This window comes from Motacilla alba, chromosome 12 (genome assembly GCF_015832195.1).
Source record: "Motacilla alba alba isolate MOTALB_02 chromosome 12, Motacilla_alba_V1.0_pri, whole genome shotgun sequence".
In the NCBI taxonomy this organism is placed as follows: domain Eukaryota; kingdom Metazoa; phylum Chordata; class Aves; order Passeriformes; family Motacillidae; genus Motacilla; species Motacilla alba.
Window position 1 is genome coordinate 10,035,161 of NC_052027.1, and position 12,843 is coordinate 10,048,003.

The 12,843-nt window shown below is 44.5% G+C and overlaps 2 protein-coding genes across 2 annotated transcripts; one reads left to right on the top strand and one right to left on the bottom strand.

Moving 5' to 3' along the window:
- Positions 1 to 247: 247 nt before the first annotated feature.
- LSM3 (LSM3 homolog, U6 small nuclear RNA and mRNA degradation associated) lies at positions 248 to 3,325 on the bottom strand. Its single transcript, XM_038149023.1, has 4 exons — positions 3,253 to 3,325; positions 2,150 to 2,260; positions 948 to 1,043; positions 248 to 657 (listed from the first exon to the last, which is right to left on the bottom strand). The coding sequence occupies exons 1-4, from the start codon at positions 3,271 to 3,273 to the stop codon at positions 577 to 579; spliced, it is 309 nt and encodes a 102-aa protein (XP_038004951.1). The 5' UTR covers positions 3,274 to 3,325; the 3' UTR covers positions 248 to 576.
- Positions 3,326 to 3,384: 59 nt separating this feature from the next.
- On the top strand, positions 3,385 to 12,820 carry XPC (XPC complex subunit, DNA damage recognition and repair factor). Its single transcript, XM_038149019.1, has 16 exons — positions 3,385 to 3,487; positions 4,105 to 4,297; positions 4,490 to 4,617; positions 4,890 to 5,013; positions 5,513 to 5,597; positions 6,087 to 6,244; positions 6,457 to 6,577; positions 6,769 to 6,858; positions 7,274 to 8,206; positions 8,676 to 8,836; positions 9,083 to 9,164; positions 9,595 to 9,729; positions 10,225 to 10,394; positions 10,594 to 10,687; positions 10,901 to 10,990; positions 11,530 to 12,820. Exons 1-16 carry the CDS (start codon positions 3,385 to 3,387, stop codon positions 11,737 to 11,739), a joined length of 2,877 nt encoding a protein of 958 aa, XP_038004947.1. The 3' UTR covers positions 11,740 to 12,820.
- The last annotated feature ends 23 nt before the right edge of the window (positions 12,821 to 12,843 follow it).

Here is a 12,843-nt window from a genome sequence, read left to right on the forward strand (position 1 = left end):
CCTACAATGAGGATATGCATCACAAACTTGAACACAGAGCCATAAATTACAGCACCATTGATTGACGTAGTGTTGTCCCCAAAACCAGTGATCTGCAGGACTTGGGTACTAGTAAGGACAGAAGTTAAAACCACACACTCAAGATACTGCTTGCTCTGACACTGAGGCTGACACTATAACCTAATAAAGCACTAGCTCTAAGGAAGAACACAGAACCCCACCCACACAAAAAACATGACAAGCCAAATCTCAAAGACAAACCAAAATTTATTTAAAACAACAAAAACAAGACAGTGCTATTGCCAAGATAGAAAAAAATTGAGGATTCTTTTGCTGAATGTGACAAGGCAGGCAACTTAGAGCAGTTTACATTAATTCTGAGATCAGATGGGGTTTTACACTGCTTCAATTGACTGCATGTACTTTCTGCAGGACAAACTGGTTCCCCTCCCCTTTTCAAAAGAACTGACAAAAATATCCTATAAAAAACATATACAGAATTTTGAGACATGATTGAAACATGAACCACTGTCCAAAAGTCTGGAACTTTCCAAGAAGGTTAAGTCCTTTGTTGCTTCACCCAACCCTCAACGGGGGAGCTACAAGCACAACGCCATCCCCTCTGACAAAGAGCATGGGAATATTCCTCTTGGTAGACTGTGAAGAAGGAAAGAAAAGTTTACATTTACAAAACAGTCGTTTCAATCATAAAAACACACCTGAAACAACTCCAAGAAACACTTGATGTTCTGGCATGCTGAAGAGATCAATACAATTAACACCAAGTCTCTAGATATCCTGTGCACTTTCATAACAGTTTGTTCAAATCCTGTTAGAGCTTGGTTTGAAAAACAGTCAGCAATAAACTACTTTAACAACATAACACAGTGTAGTTTTAAATAAAAAAAAATCTGTAAGGGTAAATTAAGTCCTTTTTCAGTCCTTACTTTATAAATCTCTTCATAGGTTTCTTCATCGATTTCTATTGTAGTCACAGTTTCTTCCACATCACCCAAAATCATATTTAAGTGCTGATCATATGCCTGTAGAAATTAAGTTTAGTTTACTATGTTTTCCAAAATTCAAACAGGTGTTTACTAAAATGAGAACTTCAGCAAGACTTTGAGAGATAAACAGTTTGATTTTGACCAAAACATAGCACTATCAGTTCTAGTTACAACTCAACACAAACAAATGAGAATCTGCAGCAGGAAAAAGAATGCACGACATTTACATTTACTGAAACACCTGCAAGAAATAGCTCTGAAGCATTCTGTGAGAGCACTTACAAGACTTCAGAGACAGAAAGACTTTGTTAACATTAAACCAGCTACACACTGCTGCCAGTCCAGCCTTCTGGAACTGATTGCCTGGGGAAACTTACAGGGTATGAAAGCTGCTCCTCATACAGTGCTACAAAATCTTGAACACATGTTCCAAAACCCTTACAAAGACACGTTGCAAACTACACGTGTCCCTCATGGATCTCTCATTATCTCTGTGTTTCTGTAGCTCTCCTGTGTTTCCAAAGGAGCTGAGGCTCAGTTAACTCATGGGGCAACTGGTTCTCTTCCCCAGCAGAGCACAGCACTCAGGGAGGCTGACTGACTTAATAGAAAGCAAAATCTGAGAACCCAGCTGAGCATCTATCCTATCACACCTCCCAGGGTGTGCCTCAAGGGATTCTTGTTTGATAATGATGCTCTCAGTCTAGAACGGGCCTCAGGGTACATCATATGAAGAGGCCTGCAGCATTATTGCTTATTTCACACACAGAGAAATGGAGGCCAAAAGCAGTGAAGTTAGTTGCTTGGTATCATTCAGGAAACAAGAACATCAAAATACATCTCTTGATTTTCTAGGGAAGCAGTTAATAGCTGACAAAGTATTGGGGAAATGAGATTTTTCCACCAATCAGATTGCAGTTATGGTAACTAAGACAATTCTTAATCTACTTTTTCCAACCACTTCTGCACTTTCGTGAAATGCAGTGAAACCGTGAAATGCAATTACTCATGTTTTAAAACTAATTTTTCAACAACCAATGGAATATTACAGGTAAACTTGTTTAACAGACTGTTGTACATAAAGAAAGGCTGCCCATTGCTTAGGTGAATGAACATTACAATGTTCTGAAAGTTTTACTTACGTGTAATCTGCCTCTAAGCTCTCTGTCATTCCTCATTTTGACATAGATTCGCTCATCTAGACTGAGTCTGATGAGATCAAGTGGCTCCTCTACAGTATTTGTTGTTTGTTGCTAAAAAAAAAAAAAAGCAAGCATTATTTCTACAGAAGAAGCCTGTGAACTTTTCCATTCCTCAATGTGCAAATACTTGAAATCATTCCATCACATCCTGGTGAACCTGAGTGCTGCTGATTTACCACTCCACTGACACTCACCAGCCCTGAGCAACGCGAGTCAAAAGATTTCAGTTTGGTCTGCAGCAAATCATTCTTCACACACAGGGGGATTGGAACGAGATGGTCTTTAGGGTCCCTTCTAACACAAACCCTTCTATAACTCTGTGAACCCTTTTTCCTACCAGCAGCCACAGTTTACGCTGCAGGAACCAGCAGCACAGCTGTGCCATGGCACGGAGCAGCTCAATCAGCCGAACCCACGCTGACAGCGGTGCCAGCACAGGGAGGTACCCGGGCACACACAGAGCCGGGGCTCTCAGATACCGGGGGGCTCGCCGGCAGCCCGGGCACACACAGAGCCGGGGCTCTCCGATACCGGGGGGCTCGCCGGCAGCCCGGGCACACACGGCCCCGCACACTCACCGCTCCCGAGCCCGTGCTGGGCCGCACAGTAGCCAGGCCGGGCCCCGAGGCTGGCGTGAAACCTCAACACAGAGCGGCCTGAGGCCCCTTGCTGTGAGAAAGGCGCACTTCGAGGATCACAACTAAAAAAGGGGGAAGACTTCCTCCACATCTTCCATGTCATGTATATCCCATGTTTCCGTTCTAGCTACCCCCTTACTTCAGAGCCCAGCGCATTGCCCTCGGCAGCCTTCCCCCCCTTCCCTCCTCCGGCAGTGCCCGGGGTCAGCGGGCCCGCAGCGAGCCCTGCCCGCGCCCCGACAGCGGCACCAGCTCCGCGGCCGAGCGGGGATCTCACCCCGCACGGGAAGCGCTCCCGGGGGCCGCGCCTCACGGCGGGCCCGGGCGCCCCCGGCCCAGCCGCGCAGCCCGGAGCTGCCTCCCCTGCAGCCGCGGGAAGAGCAGAAAGAGCCAAGAGCCGCTCACCTGGTCCACTTCATCCGCCATCTTTCAAACCGCCTCCCGCCGCCGCCCGCGAGAGTTTATGGCCCGGCCCCTTCCCCTTCCCTTCCCCTCCCCAGCGCGGGGCGGGCCCGACCTGCCCGCGCCGGCAGCGCCATGGCCAGAAAGCGCAGAGCATCGCCCCGGCCCGCGGCCGCCAAAAAGAGGCGCTCCGGGAGGCTGCCAAAGGAAGAGAAGGAGGAGGAGGAGGAGGAGGAAGGTGAGTGCGGCAGGGAGGCCGTGGCGGGCCGGAGCTGCGCCACCGCCGCGGCTCAGACCGCTCCGGCCGCGGGGTCGGGGGGCAGCGGTGCCAGCGCGCCTCGGGAAGAGCGGCCGCGCCGGGCTGGAGGGCGGTGGCTATCGGCTGTGTTATCGGCAGGGTTATCGGCTGTGTTATCGGCAGGGTTATCGGCAGTGGGATCAGTGCCCCAGATCCCGGGCGTTAAACCCATGTGTGTGTGACGCGGGCCCCGCACGCTGCCAAAGGCTGAGCAGCCCCTGAGGGGTTGTTTCCTCTCGGCCGCGCTCTCCTGAGCAGCGTCACGCCGCAATAAGTTGTTGTGAGTGGCAAACACGATGCTTGGTTTTCTGCTGATTTCATCGGTAGAACTGTAGGAATCTTTAGGTACTTCTTGTGAGTTACATAAGTATTTCCGTCCAACAAGTCTCACTGTTCAAATCCTGCCTGTTTGTAAACAATGACATGTTCAGCATTACGAGTGCTCACGTTCTTCTGAAGCTGTCTCTAATGAAGTCCATGGAGATGTTGTTTCAGATTGCCATGGAGATGAAACTCCATCCTTTAACATTAATCTTCATTTCTTTTGTCACATGCAGATGATTTTGAAGAGAAAAAGCCCAGTACAAAAAAGACCTCAAAAGCTCCAGCTAGGAAAAAGGGAGAAGATTGTGATACTGAAGTTTCCAATTCAGCAAAACCTTCAAAACGAGAAGAGGCAAAATCACAAATAAAAGAAAGTAAAAAGAATGCGAGAAATAAAGAGAATTGTATCAAAGAGGAAACATGCAGGTGAATTTATTTATCATTCAAGTCTATAGGACCTTTTTCTTCATCTTATTTCTTTCTGTGGTTTGATTGTAAAATATTCAATCTGTTGTTACTGATGCAGAGGTCATGCTTGATTTATTTCCCTATTTTTAGTCTTTGATAAACAAGAACCTCCGTTTCCTGATGCTACCACTGTTTTGATGATTTTAACAGTGACTCACTGAAGCATCCTCAGAAGGAGATTAAGACAGAATCTCCTGTTAAAAAAGAGATGGATGAAGACAATATTGGCAATGATGATGATGATGATGAAAGTGAAGATGAGTGGGAGGATGTGGAAGGTAAAAGTTGCATATTTTTTCATGTTAAGCACTTTTTAAGAGCTTGTATATCACAATGATTCTTCAATAGCAGGTGACCAGCATCCCACAGTTATTTGAAATAACTTAGCACACAAAGTGTTATGGAAGATCCAGGAGCTGGTAGTTAGTGGGTGTGTTCTGTTTAAAGTTGTTTTAACTTGAGAAGGAAAACATAGGTTCTTATGCCATCATCAGTCCTCTCTGGTAATCTGTCCCATGTTTACTTAAAATTTAGTATTTTATTTTTACAGAACTTCAGGAACCTGCTACAGATAAGTTAGAAGAAGCTGCTGTTCTTCCATCAGTGGGGATGCCAAGCAATCCTGTTGAGATAGAGATTGAAACCCCAGAGCAGGTGAAGAAAAGAGAGAGGAGGTAAGAACAAGGAGGTGGTGGAGGGCTGCTAAAAGCTGAAGTTAAAAATACCCTAAGTTTTGGCTGTCACTAACTTGCTGTGTTCAGGGTGAAAAATCCCCACTTGGTGCAGACCATTGAGTTGGAATGATGCAGGGTTGTGGGATGAAGAAGAGTTTACACACTGACAGTTCTACAGAAATCTTCAGTGGAAGTTGGCAGGAAGGGAGGAGGCCTTTCAGCTTCCTTGAAAATCAAGTGTGTGACTTCATTGTGTTTTACTGTCTCCATTTCCATGAAGGGACAGCAGATGTCTTCAGGGAGAGCTGTGGGTGAATGACATTGTGTTACTGCAAAACCTTAACAGCCAGTTCACATAGCCAGTCACTAAACCTTTCCTTAAGTGTGCACAGAAGATTCTCTGGGATGGATTCTTTCTGTGAACTGGCCCAGTTCAGGAATCAAGAAAGGCAGGTTCACAGAATCCCACAACATCCCTTTCTTTTGTAATCTTCTGCAGAGAAAAAAGAAAAGCTGAGTTTGAGATGTACCTTCGGAGAATGATGAAACGTTTCAGCAAGGAAGTTCGTGAGGACACACATAAGGTATTTGTCACAGAGAACCATGGCAGAGAAGAAATTTAGCATAAAGTTTTCTGAACTGATTTGTAATCAAAAGAAACTAATTTTTATAAAATAACATGGGGCCACAGCTAGAACTGAAAAAATAAAGAGGCTGTAGTCCTGACAGATGCTCATTAAGATTCCTCCTAACCTGTGAATTGGAAACACCAGTACCTGTGTTAGTAAAATTCTAACTCAAAGCATATGTGAGTAGGATGTATATTTCTCCATAGAGGGTTATCTTCTCATTCTGTTGGGATTAAACTGCCAGTTGTGTAGAGCAGGCGACACTTGCAAAGACTTCAGTGCTTTGCTGTCTTCTGAAGACAGCACTGTGAGTGTTTGGGAGGCTTCATTGTCACCTCTCTCTGTGTTAAAAGGAGCACTGAAGTATTCCTTGCCTTTACCATGGACAGTAGTTCCAACTAGGAAAATCTCTTGTGAACTCACTTTTAAACTCTTCTCTCTCAGGTTCACTTGCTGTGTTTATTGGCAAATGGTTTCTACAGGAACAGGATCTGCAGCCAGCCAGATCTCCTCGCCATCGGTCTGTCCATCGTCCCCACGCGCTTCACCCAAGTGCCCGCAGGCCAAGTGGGCCTTGTCTACCTTTCCAACCTGGTGAAATGGTAAAACTCTCTTCTGATGGTGCTGTCACATGGAATGTTGGGCGTAGGTTCAGGGAGAGGGGTAACTGTAACTAGCAATTTTCTGTGGATTTTGTAGATTTTGTGTACAAGGGTGCGAGGGGCTGTCCTTTTTAGAGAAGGAGAGGGTGAACTCAGAAGTTTAAGAATACAGTCACAAACAGTGGATAACAAGCAGGTATCTTGTGTTTCAGGTTTGTTGGAACCTTCACTGTCAATGAGGAGCTTTCCACTGAAAAAGGAGAGCCCCTTCAGTCAACACTGGAGAGGAGGTTTGCCATCTATGCTGCACAGGATGATGAGGAGCTTGTTCATGTAAGAGACTGGGAAGTGCAGGGTTGGTTGCTGAGTTTGGATGCTGTATCAGGTCAAACACAAAGTGGTGGGATGAGTGGATTTGAAGAAATCAGATTGGTGACTTAAGTGATTCTGTAGCTTTTCATTTTCTTGTATTTTTATCTTGAGACCTCCTGTGATTAAATTGCTCAATTTGAATTGTTTTGCAGATATTTTTAATTATTCTGCGAGCTTTACAGCTGCTGTGTCGCCTTGTGCTGTCTTTTCAGCCTATTCCTCTCAAGGAGACAAGACCAAAGGTAGTTTTTGGTTGTTTGTGTGGATAAGGAATAGGTCACTGATTTAGTAGGATTAAAATAACTTTCTGGCTATTACAGCTTGCAGTGAATCACTTACTGCATGAACCAGGGTTCTGTCTGCATTGCAGAAAATGCACACCCTTAATTTTTAATTTTCTTCTTTAGAAAAGCCACTAATTTCTGTGTTTCAGCAAAGATTTCTTAACATTTCAGTGGGTTTACATTTCTCTAACACTTATGTGGCACCTCTTGCTGCATGAGTACACCTCTCTTCAGCCAGTTGCCTCAAGTTTTCAAGTGAATTGACTGTGCCTGCCAACCTTTGGTCTGCATGAACCTTAGGCTGATTTCAGTCTGGTTTTTTTACCATATTCTTAGCTGTGGTGATAAAGTGACCTGGCCTGTTTCCCTGCAGGGAAAGAGCTCATCCAAGAGGCTGTCTCACAGCAGCACCTCTGAGGGACAGGAGAGTTCTGCCACAACACCCAAAGCTGTGGCAAAAACTTGCCCCTGCAAGAAAGCCAAGCAGGACGAGAAATCCTCAGAGAGCAAAGAAAACAACAAGGAGCCAAAGAAACCCAAAACTGCCCAGACCGAAAGGACACACAAGTCAAAGCTGACTAAAGGTAGGCAGGAACAGAAGGAATCAAATAATGAGACCAGTTCAGCAGAAAAAGATGTGCCTGTCAGGCCCAAGAACGACCGCCGGAGACGAGTGGCCTCCAAAGTGTGTTACAAGGAAGAGAGTGGAAGTGATGAGGGCAGTGCTTCGGACTTTGAGATTTCAGAGGAGGAGAGTGATGTCTCCGATGAGGATTTTGAAACTGTCCCTAAGAGGCGGAGGAGCTCACAAGCCTCCCAGAACTCGAAGCTGACAACTATGAAAAGGTCAAAAACTGAGACTTCAGAAACAAGGCAATCAGAAAATTCGTATGGAGCTGAGACTAAGCTAGCAAAAAGTAAAACTCCAGCCTTGCCTCAAGCACAGAGGAAGAGAAACAAAATAATTTCTAGTGATGAGGATGAAGGACAGCAGGAGGTGAGGAAAGCCATGGGCACAGACCAGTGGCTGGAGGTTTTCCTTGAGCCTGAGGACAAGTGGGTTTGTGTAGACTGTGTTCATGGCAATGTGGGCCAGCCCCAGCTGTGCTTTGCACATGCCACAAAGCCGCTTTTCTATGTTGTGGGATTTGACAACGATGGGAGTGTCAGGGATGTGACACAAAGATATGATCCAGTGTGGATGACCTCAACAAGGAAGAGCCGTGTGGATCCAGAGTGGTGGGAAGAGACACTGCAGCCCTATGAAAGTCCCTATGTGGAGAGAGACAAGAAGGAAGAAAATGAGGTAAATGGCAATAGGTTGTTCAGGACTTGTAGTGCCAGGAGTCCAGTCCCTGGATTCTCATTCAGGAAAAAATCATTAGAAATCTCTTTCCATGAGGAGGAGGTTTGTATTTGAACTTGAAATGTTGAGATTGAACATAAAGAGAATATACAGTGGTAAATTGAAACAATATGAAATTATGGAGGTTGTTCAGACGAGTTTCCCCATAGCAGAAGTACTGCACAGCTTGTGCTGGAAACTTACTAGTGAGGTTTGTGTGGTGTTTAGCATCACTCTTCTCAGAGAGAATTTTTAAAGTACATAGGTCAGGGTACACATCTAAGTACTTATTTGCAGCAAGAGTGTTTTGGTCTGTTGGCTCATCTGCTAAGTTGCTGGGTTTTTTTTCCCCTTTTGGTTCATGTTATAGTCATTCTCATTTTCTTACAAAGGGTAGTGAAAAAGTTGTGAAATTGCTCTTTTCTTACAGTTTCAAGTGAAGCTTCAAGATCAACCTCTACCAACAGCAATTGGAGAGTACAAAAACCACCCTCTTTATGCACTGAAGAGGCACCTCTTGAAATACCAGGCCATCTATCCCGAGACAGCTGCTATCCTGGGGTACTGCAGGGGAGAGGCTGTCTACTCCAGGTGAGCTGTGCACTTATTATCACCGGCATCTGTGATCTTTGTAACAAACTGGAGAGCTAATTTGCATGATGGTATCAGCTGTAGTCTCAGGCCACATGCATAAACAGGTGAGGCATTTAGCTGCTCTGACAGCATTTGTGTATCACTAAGATACAGCTTTTTTTATTATTCCTAATATAGGTTTATTGTGGATCTGTTACGGGTGACTTGAAAACTCTTACATTTGCTTCTTTCTGGCCTTTTCAGAGACTGCATACACACGCTGCACTCCAGGGACACTTGGCTGAAGCAAGCTCGAGTGGTGAGGATTGGAGAAGTGCCTTACAAGGTAAGAGGGTTTGACTTCTCCTGTGCAATCCATCTGCCCTCTAAAGCTCAAGCTCAGCTCTGTTTTGGTTTTTGTCTTCTGCAGATTTCACACATGCTTGCATGGTTTGTGGTAGCTGTACTGTCTGCCTGCTGTGCCTGTAGTTCCCACATCCTGCCCAAAGCCCTGCTTTTTTTTTCCCACCATGATGGTATCTGGCAGAATTGCTCCCTTTTCACCTTCTCCAGAGGCATCCCAGTGTTTTATATGCACTGCTGGATCTCTGCCTGTTGCATACAGGTGCCCTGGGTTGTCATTTATAGGCAATGGATATCGAAGCTAGGAAATAGCATTTCTGCTCTCCCAGAACCTTCTCCTTCGGTGTCCTAGGAAAACCTGAAACTGCTGTCAGCTTCTTGTGATGTTTCAGGCCTGGTTGTTGTATTTGCAGATGGTAAAAGGATTTTCCAACCGGGCGAGGAAGGCGCGCCGGGCAGAGCCGGCGAACCAGGACCGGGAGGACCTGGCGCTGTTTGGCCGCTGGCAGACAGAGGAGTATCAGCCTCCCATAGCAGTGGATGGAAAGGTAGCTGGGAAGGCAGAGGGCTGGTGCTAAAGCAGAGGGCAGGGTTTGTGTGGAGCTCTGGGCTTTATTTTTCCAGAAGTTGTATGTTTCAGGCATGAGATCAGTCAGTAATATCTGGATTCAGGATTAAGAGTTCAGAGGTAATTGTTCACAGGGGGAAATAGTCAAAACTTTACTGAGGCCTTTCTTTCACAAGTACTCACTCAAGTGGCAGTGAGGGCAGACTGCTAAAGTCAACATTTTGTTGATCTGATCTTCCTAGCCCATGTTTTGCCTTGCTAATTCTCTGCATTACAGCCTGAGTAACAAAGCTTGGGCAGAGGACATAGCTAGGAGATAACCATGCAGCTAAAATCTAGGCTTGTACCTCGTCATGTGAATATTAATTGAATACTGGAGTGGAATATAGCAGGTCAGGAGGGGAGAGTCCGAGTATTTTCACCTCTCTCCAGAAAGCAGGATTATCACCATCTCTCTTTAATCTTGCCGTTACAGGTTCCTCGGAATGAATATGGAAATGTCTATCTCTTCTTGCCATCCATGTTACCTGTGGGCTGCGTGCAGCTGAAACTGCCAAACCTGAACAGAGTGGCACGGAAGTTGAACATTGACTGTGCTCAAGCCATCACTGGATTTGATTTTCACGGCGGCTACTCACACCCAGTGTATGTAAAAGCTGCTTTGTTGCACCTGTCAGATGTTGATGTCCTGCAGAATTTGTGTATCTTGTGTTAAGGGGAGCATGTGACCAGTTGTACACTTTGATCCTTTGAGACACACAGTAGCTTTTGGGCTGGGTCAAGCAGGCATTTGCTCCCTTTCTTTTGCCTTGTAGCTAACGGAGGCTTGTCTTCTCCTTCCTAGCACTGATGGGTATGTAGTGTGTGAGGAGTATAAAGAGGTCCTTGTTGCTGCCTGGGAGAATGAACAAGCAGAAATAGAAAAGAAGGAGAAGGAGGTGAGAATGATTTTTGCAGATTCCTTATTGTTACCTTTACAAAGTAAATTTCATTGAAACTGGGCAGTCAAACAGGGTGGGCTGTGTAAGCAACAAGCACGAGGCTTTTTTGATGACAGTTTAAAAATCTTAAAGCTTTCTGTTTCCATGTGCATGAATGCATTGAAACTCAGAGTAGTAAATTTTTCTTTTTCCTACGACAATCCCCCACAGAAGCGTGAGAAAAGAGCTCTAGGGAATTGGAAGCTGCTGACAAAAGGACTTCTCATCAGAGAGAGACTGAAGCAACGCTACTCTATCAAGGTATCTTGCAATTTTATTAGTCATTTCTCTTTCTGGAGGTTATTTTAACTGTAGAATATAATTTTGAGACTGTAATTGCTCAAAAGTCTTCAGCTAGTCAAAAAAGCTAGGCAGAAGTTCAGTGTGGTCATGGTTATCAAAGATTTGTTACTGTTTAACAAGGAATGAATGTTTTTAATTTTATTACCATTTTCTGTTTTGTCATACCCCTTCCTAGATTTATTCCTCTAAGCCAAGCATGTAGCTAACAGATGGAGAGTGGGGCACTTTTTCTTTTAGTTAGATGTCTTAGTTCTTAATTTTTTCTGCAAGAAGATAAAAAGCCTGGTCTTTTAAAAACAGGTTGGTTTTATTCTGTTGTTAGAAAAATGCTTGTGTTGCAAGAATGTTTGGTGTTGAGAAATAGAAGCACTTTGGGCGGGAAGCTCTAACCAGAGCCACTCATTTTCACTGTGACCGAAGGCAAGCCCTCTTAGAAAGAGGCAGTTAGAAATGATTCTTAAGAGTGACTTGCTGATTTTCACACCTGTTTTTTCCAGACTGAGCCATCAGCACCTGAGACAGAGAAAGGAGGGGGATTCTCTTCTGATGAAGAAGGAGCTCCGAGCTCAGAGGGCACAGTGGGGAACACAGCCATTTATTGGCCCCAGAATCGCCAGCTAGAGAAACAAGAAGAGATAACAACCAAAAAGAGCAAGCGAGAAAAGAGAGGAGAGGCAGCTCAGTTGTTCCCTTTTGAGAAATTGTGATGACAGGCTTTTCTTTGGTGTTCTCAGATGCAGGAAACATGGTCATTATAAAAGTATCCTTTACCAGTTAGGGCCTTAGGGTCTTCCTCTGCACTTGTGTTTCTGAGCAGGCAGGGACCAACCTAATTCAGTATCCAGTTTCCTTTGAGATCACAGGTATCACTTAGGTATCAGATTCTTCCTTTTGTCCTTGGACTCGGGAGAAGAGCTGCACCTTCCAAGATCACTTTGCTTTGTTGGGATTTTTGCTCTCTTTTGTATCACTCAGCACTAACTCAGCACTAATAGTTGGGTTTCCTGAGGCACTCCTGTCATAAACAGTCTCTTTTCCTATTTTTCTTGTTTTCATTTTTCCCTGCTTGCTCAGAACTAAAGCATCCAGCTGCTTTTTATCTGTCTGCTGAGAGGTGGCCGAAGGAATGCTGATGCCTGCTTTGATCCACAGCTTACCCAAAGCAGTGGTGAGGTTCTAGCCTTTCTGTCTCAAGGGGGAAACACTTCCCTTAAGGTCTAAAAAAAAAACCCCAAAATCAGAATATTGAGGAATTAGTATTTTCTAAAGAATACTTACATCACAAAATGCAAGTTTGGCTTTTGAACCTGAATCTTGTGCTGTGGAAGGGAGAAGCCCTGTCCTTATTACCAACTTGGGGTTCAGTATGCCTTCTTAAGCAATTTGAATATATACATATTTGCTTATGTTGCTTATCAAGATCCTGTTCTGGAGCAAAACACTTAAAACTGGCTAAATCTCACTGATGGAACAAAATTCACTAGAACCACACAATTCTTGTTATCCAGTACCATAGCATTAAAAATCTGTTGAGAGAGGAATATTAAATCTACATAAGCTTTTGTTGCACTTTTGTAGTAGAAATACTGATCTGTCTTTGGCAGGATGTATCTGAAGTCCACTGACACACACAGTCTCTTCAGAAATGGAGAGGAAAACAATTTAGTCATTGCTGGACATTCGTCACAGAGTAAGAAATGTAAGAAAATGGCTTTCATGTAACTATGTTCAGAAGAAAATCTATTTTTGTACTCTATTTGTAGATCAAAATAAAGTTTGAAAAAAAGAGCATGTTGTCTGTTTTTGGAATG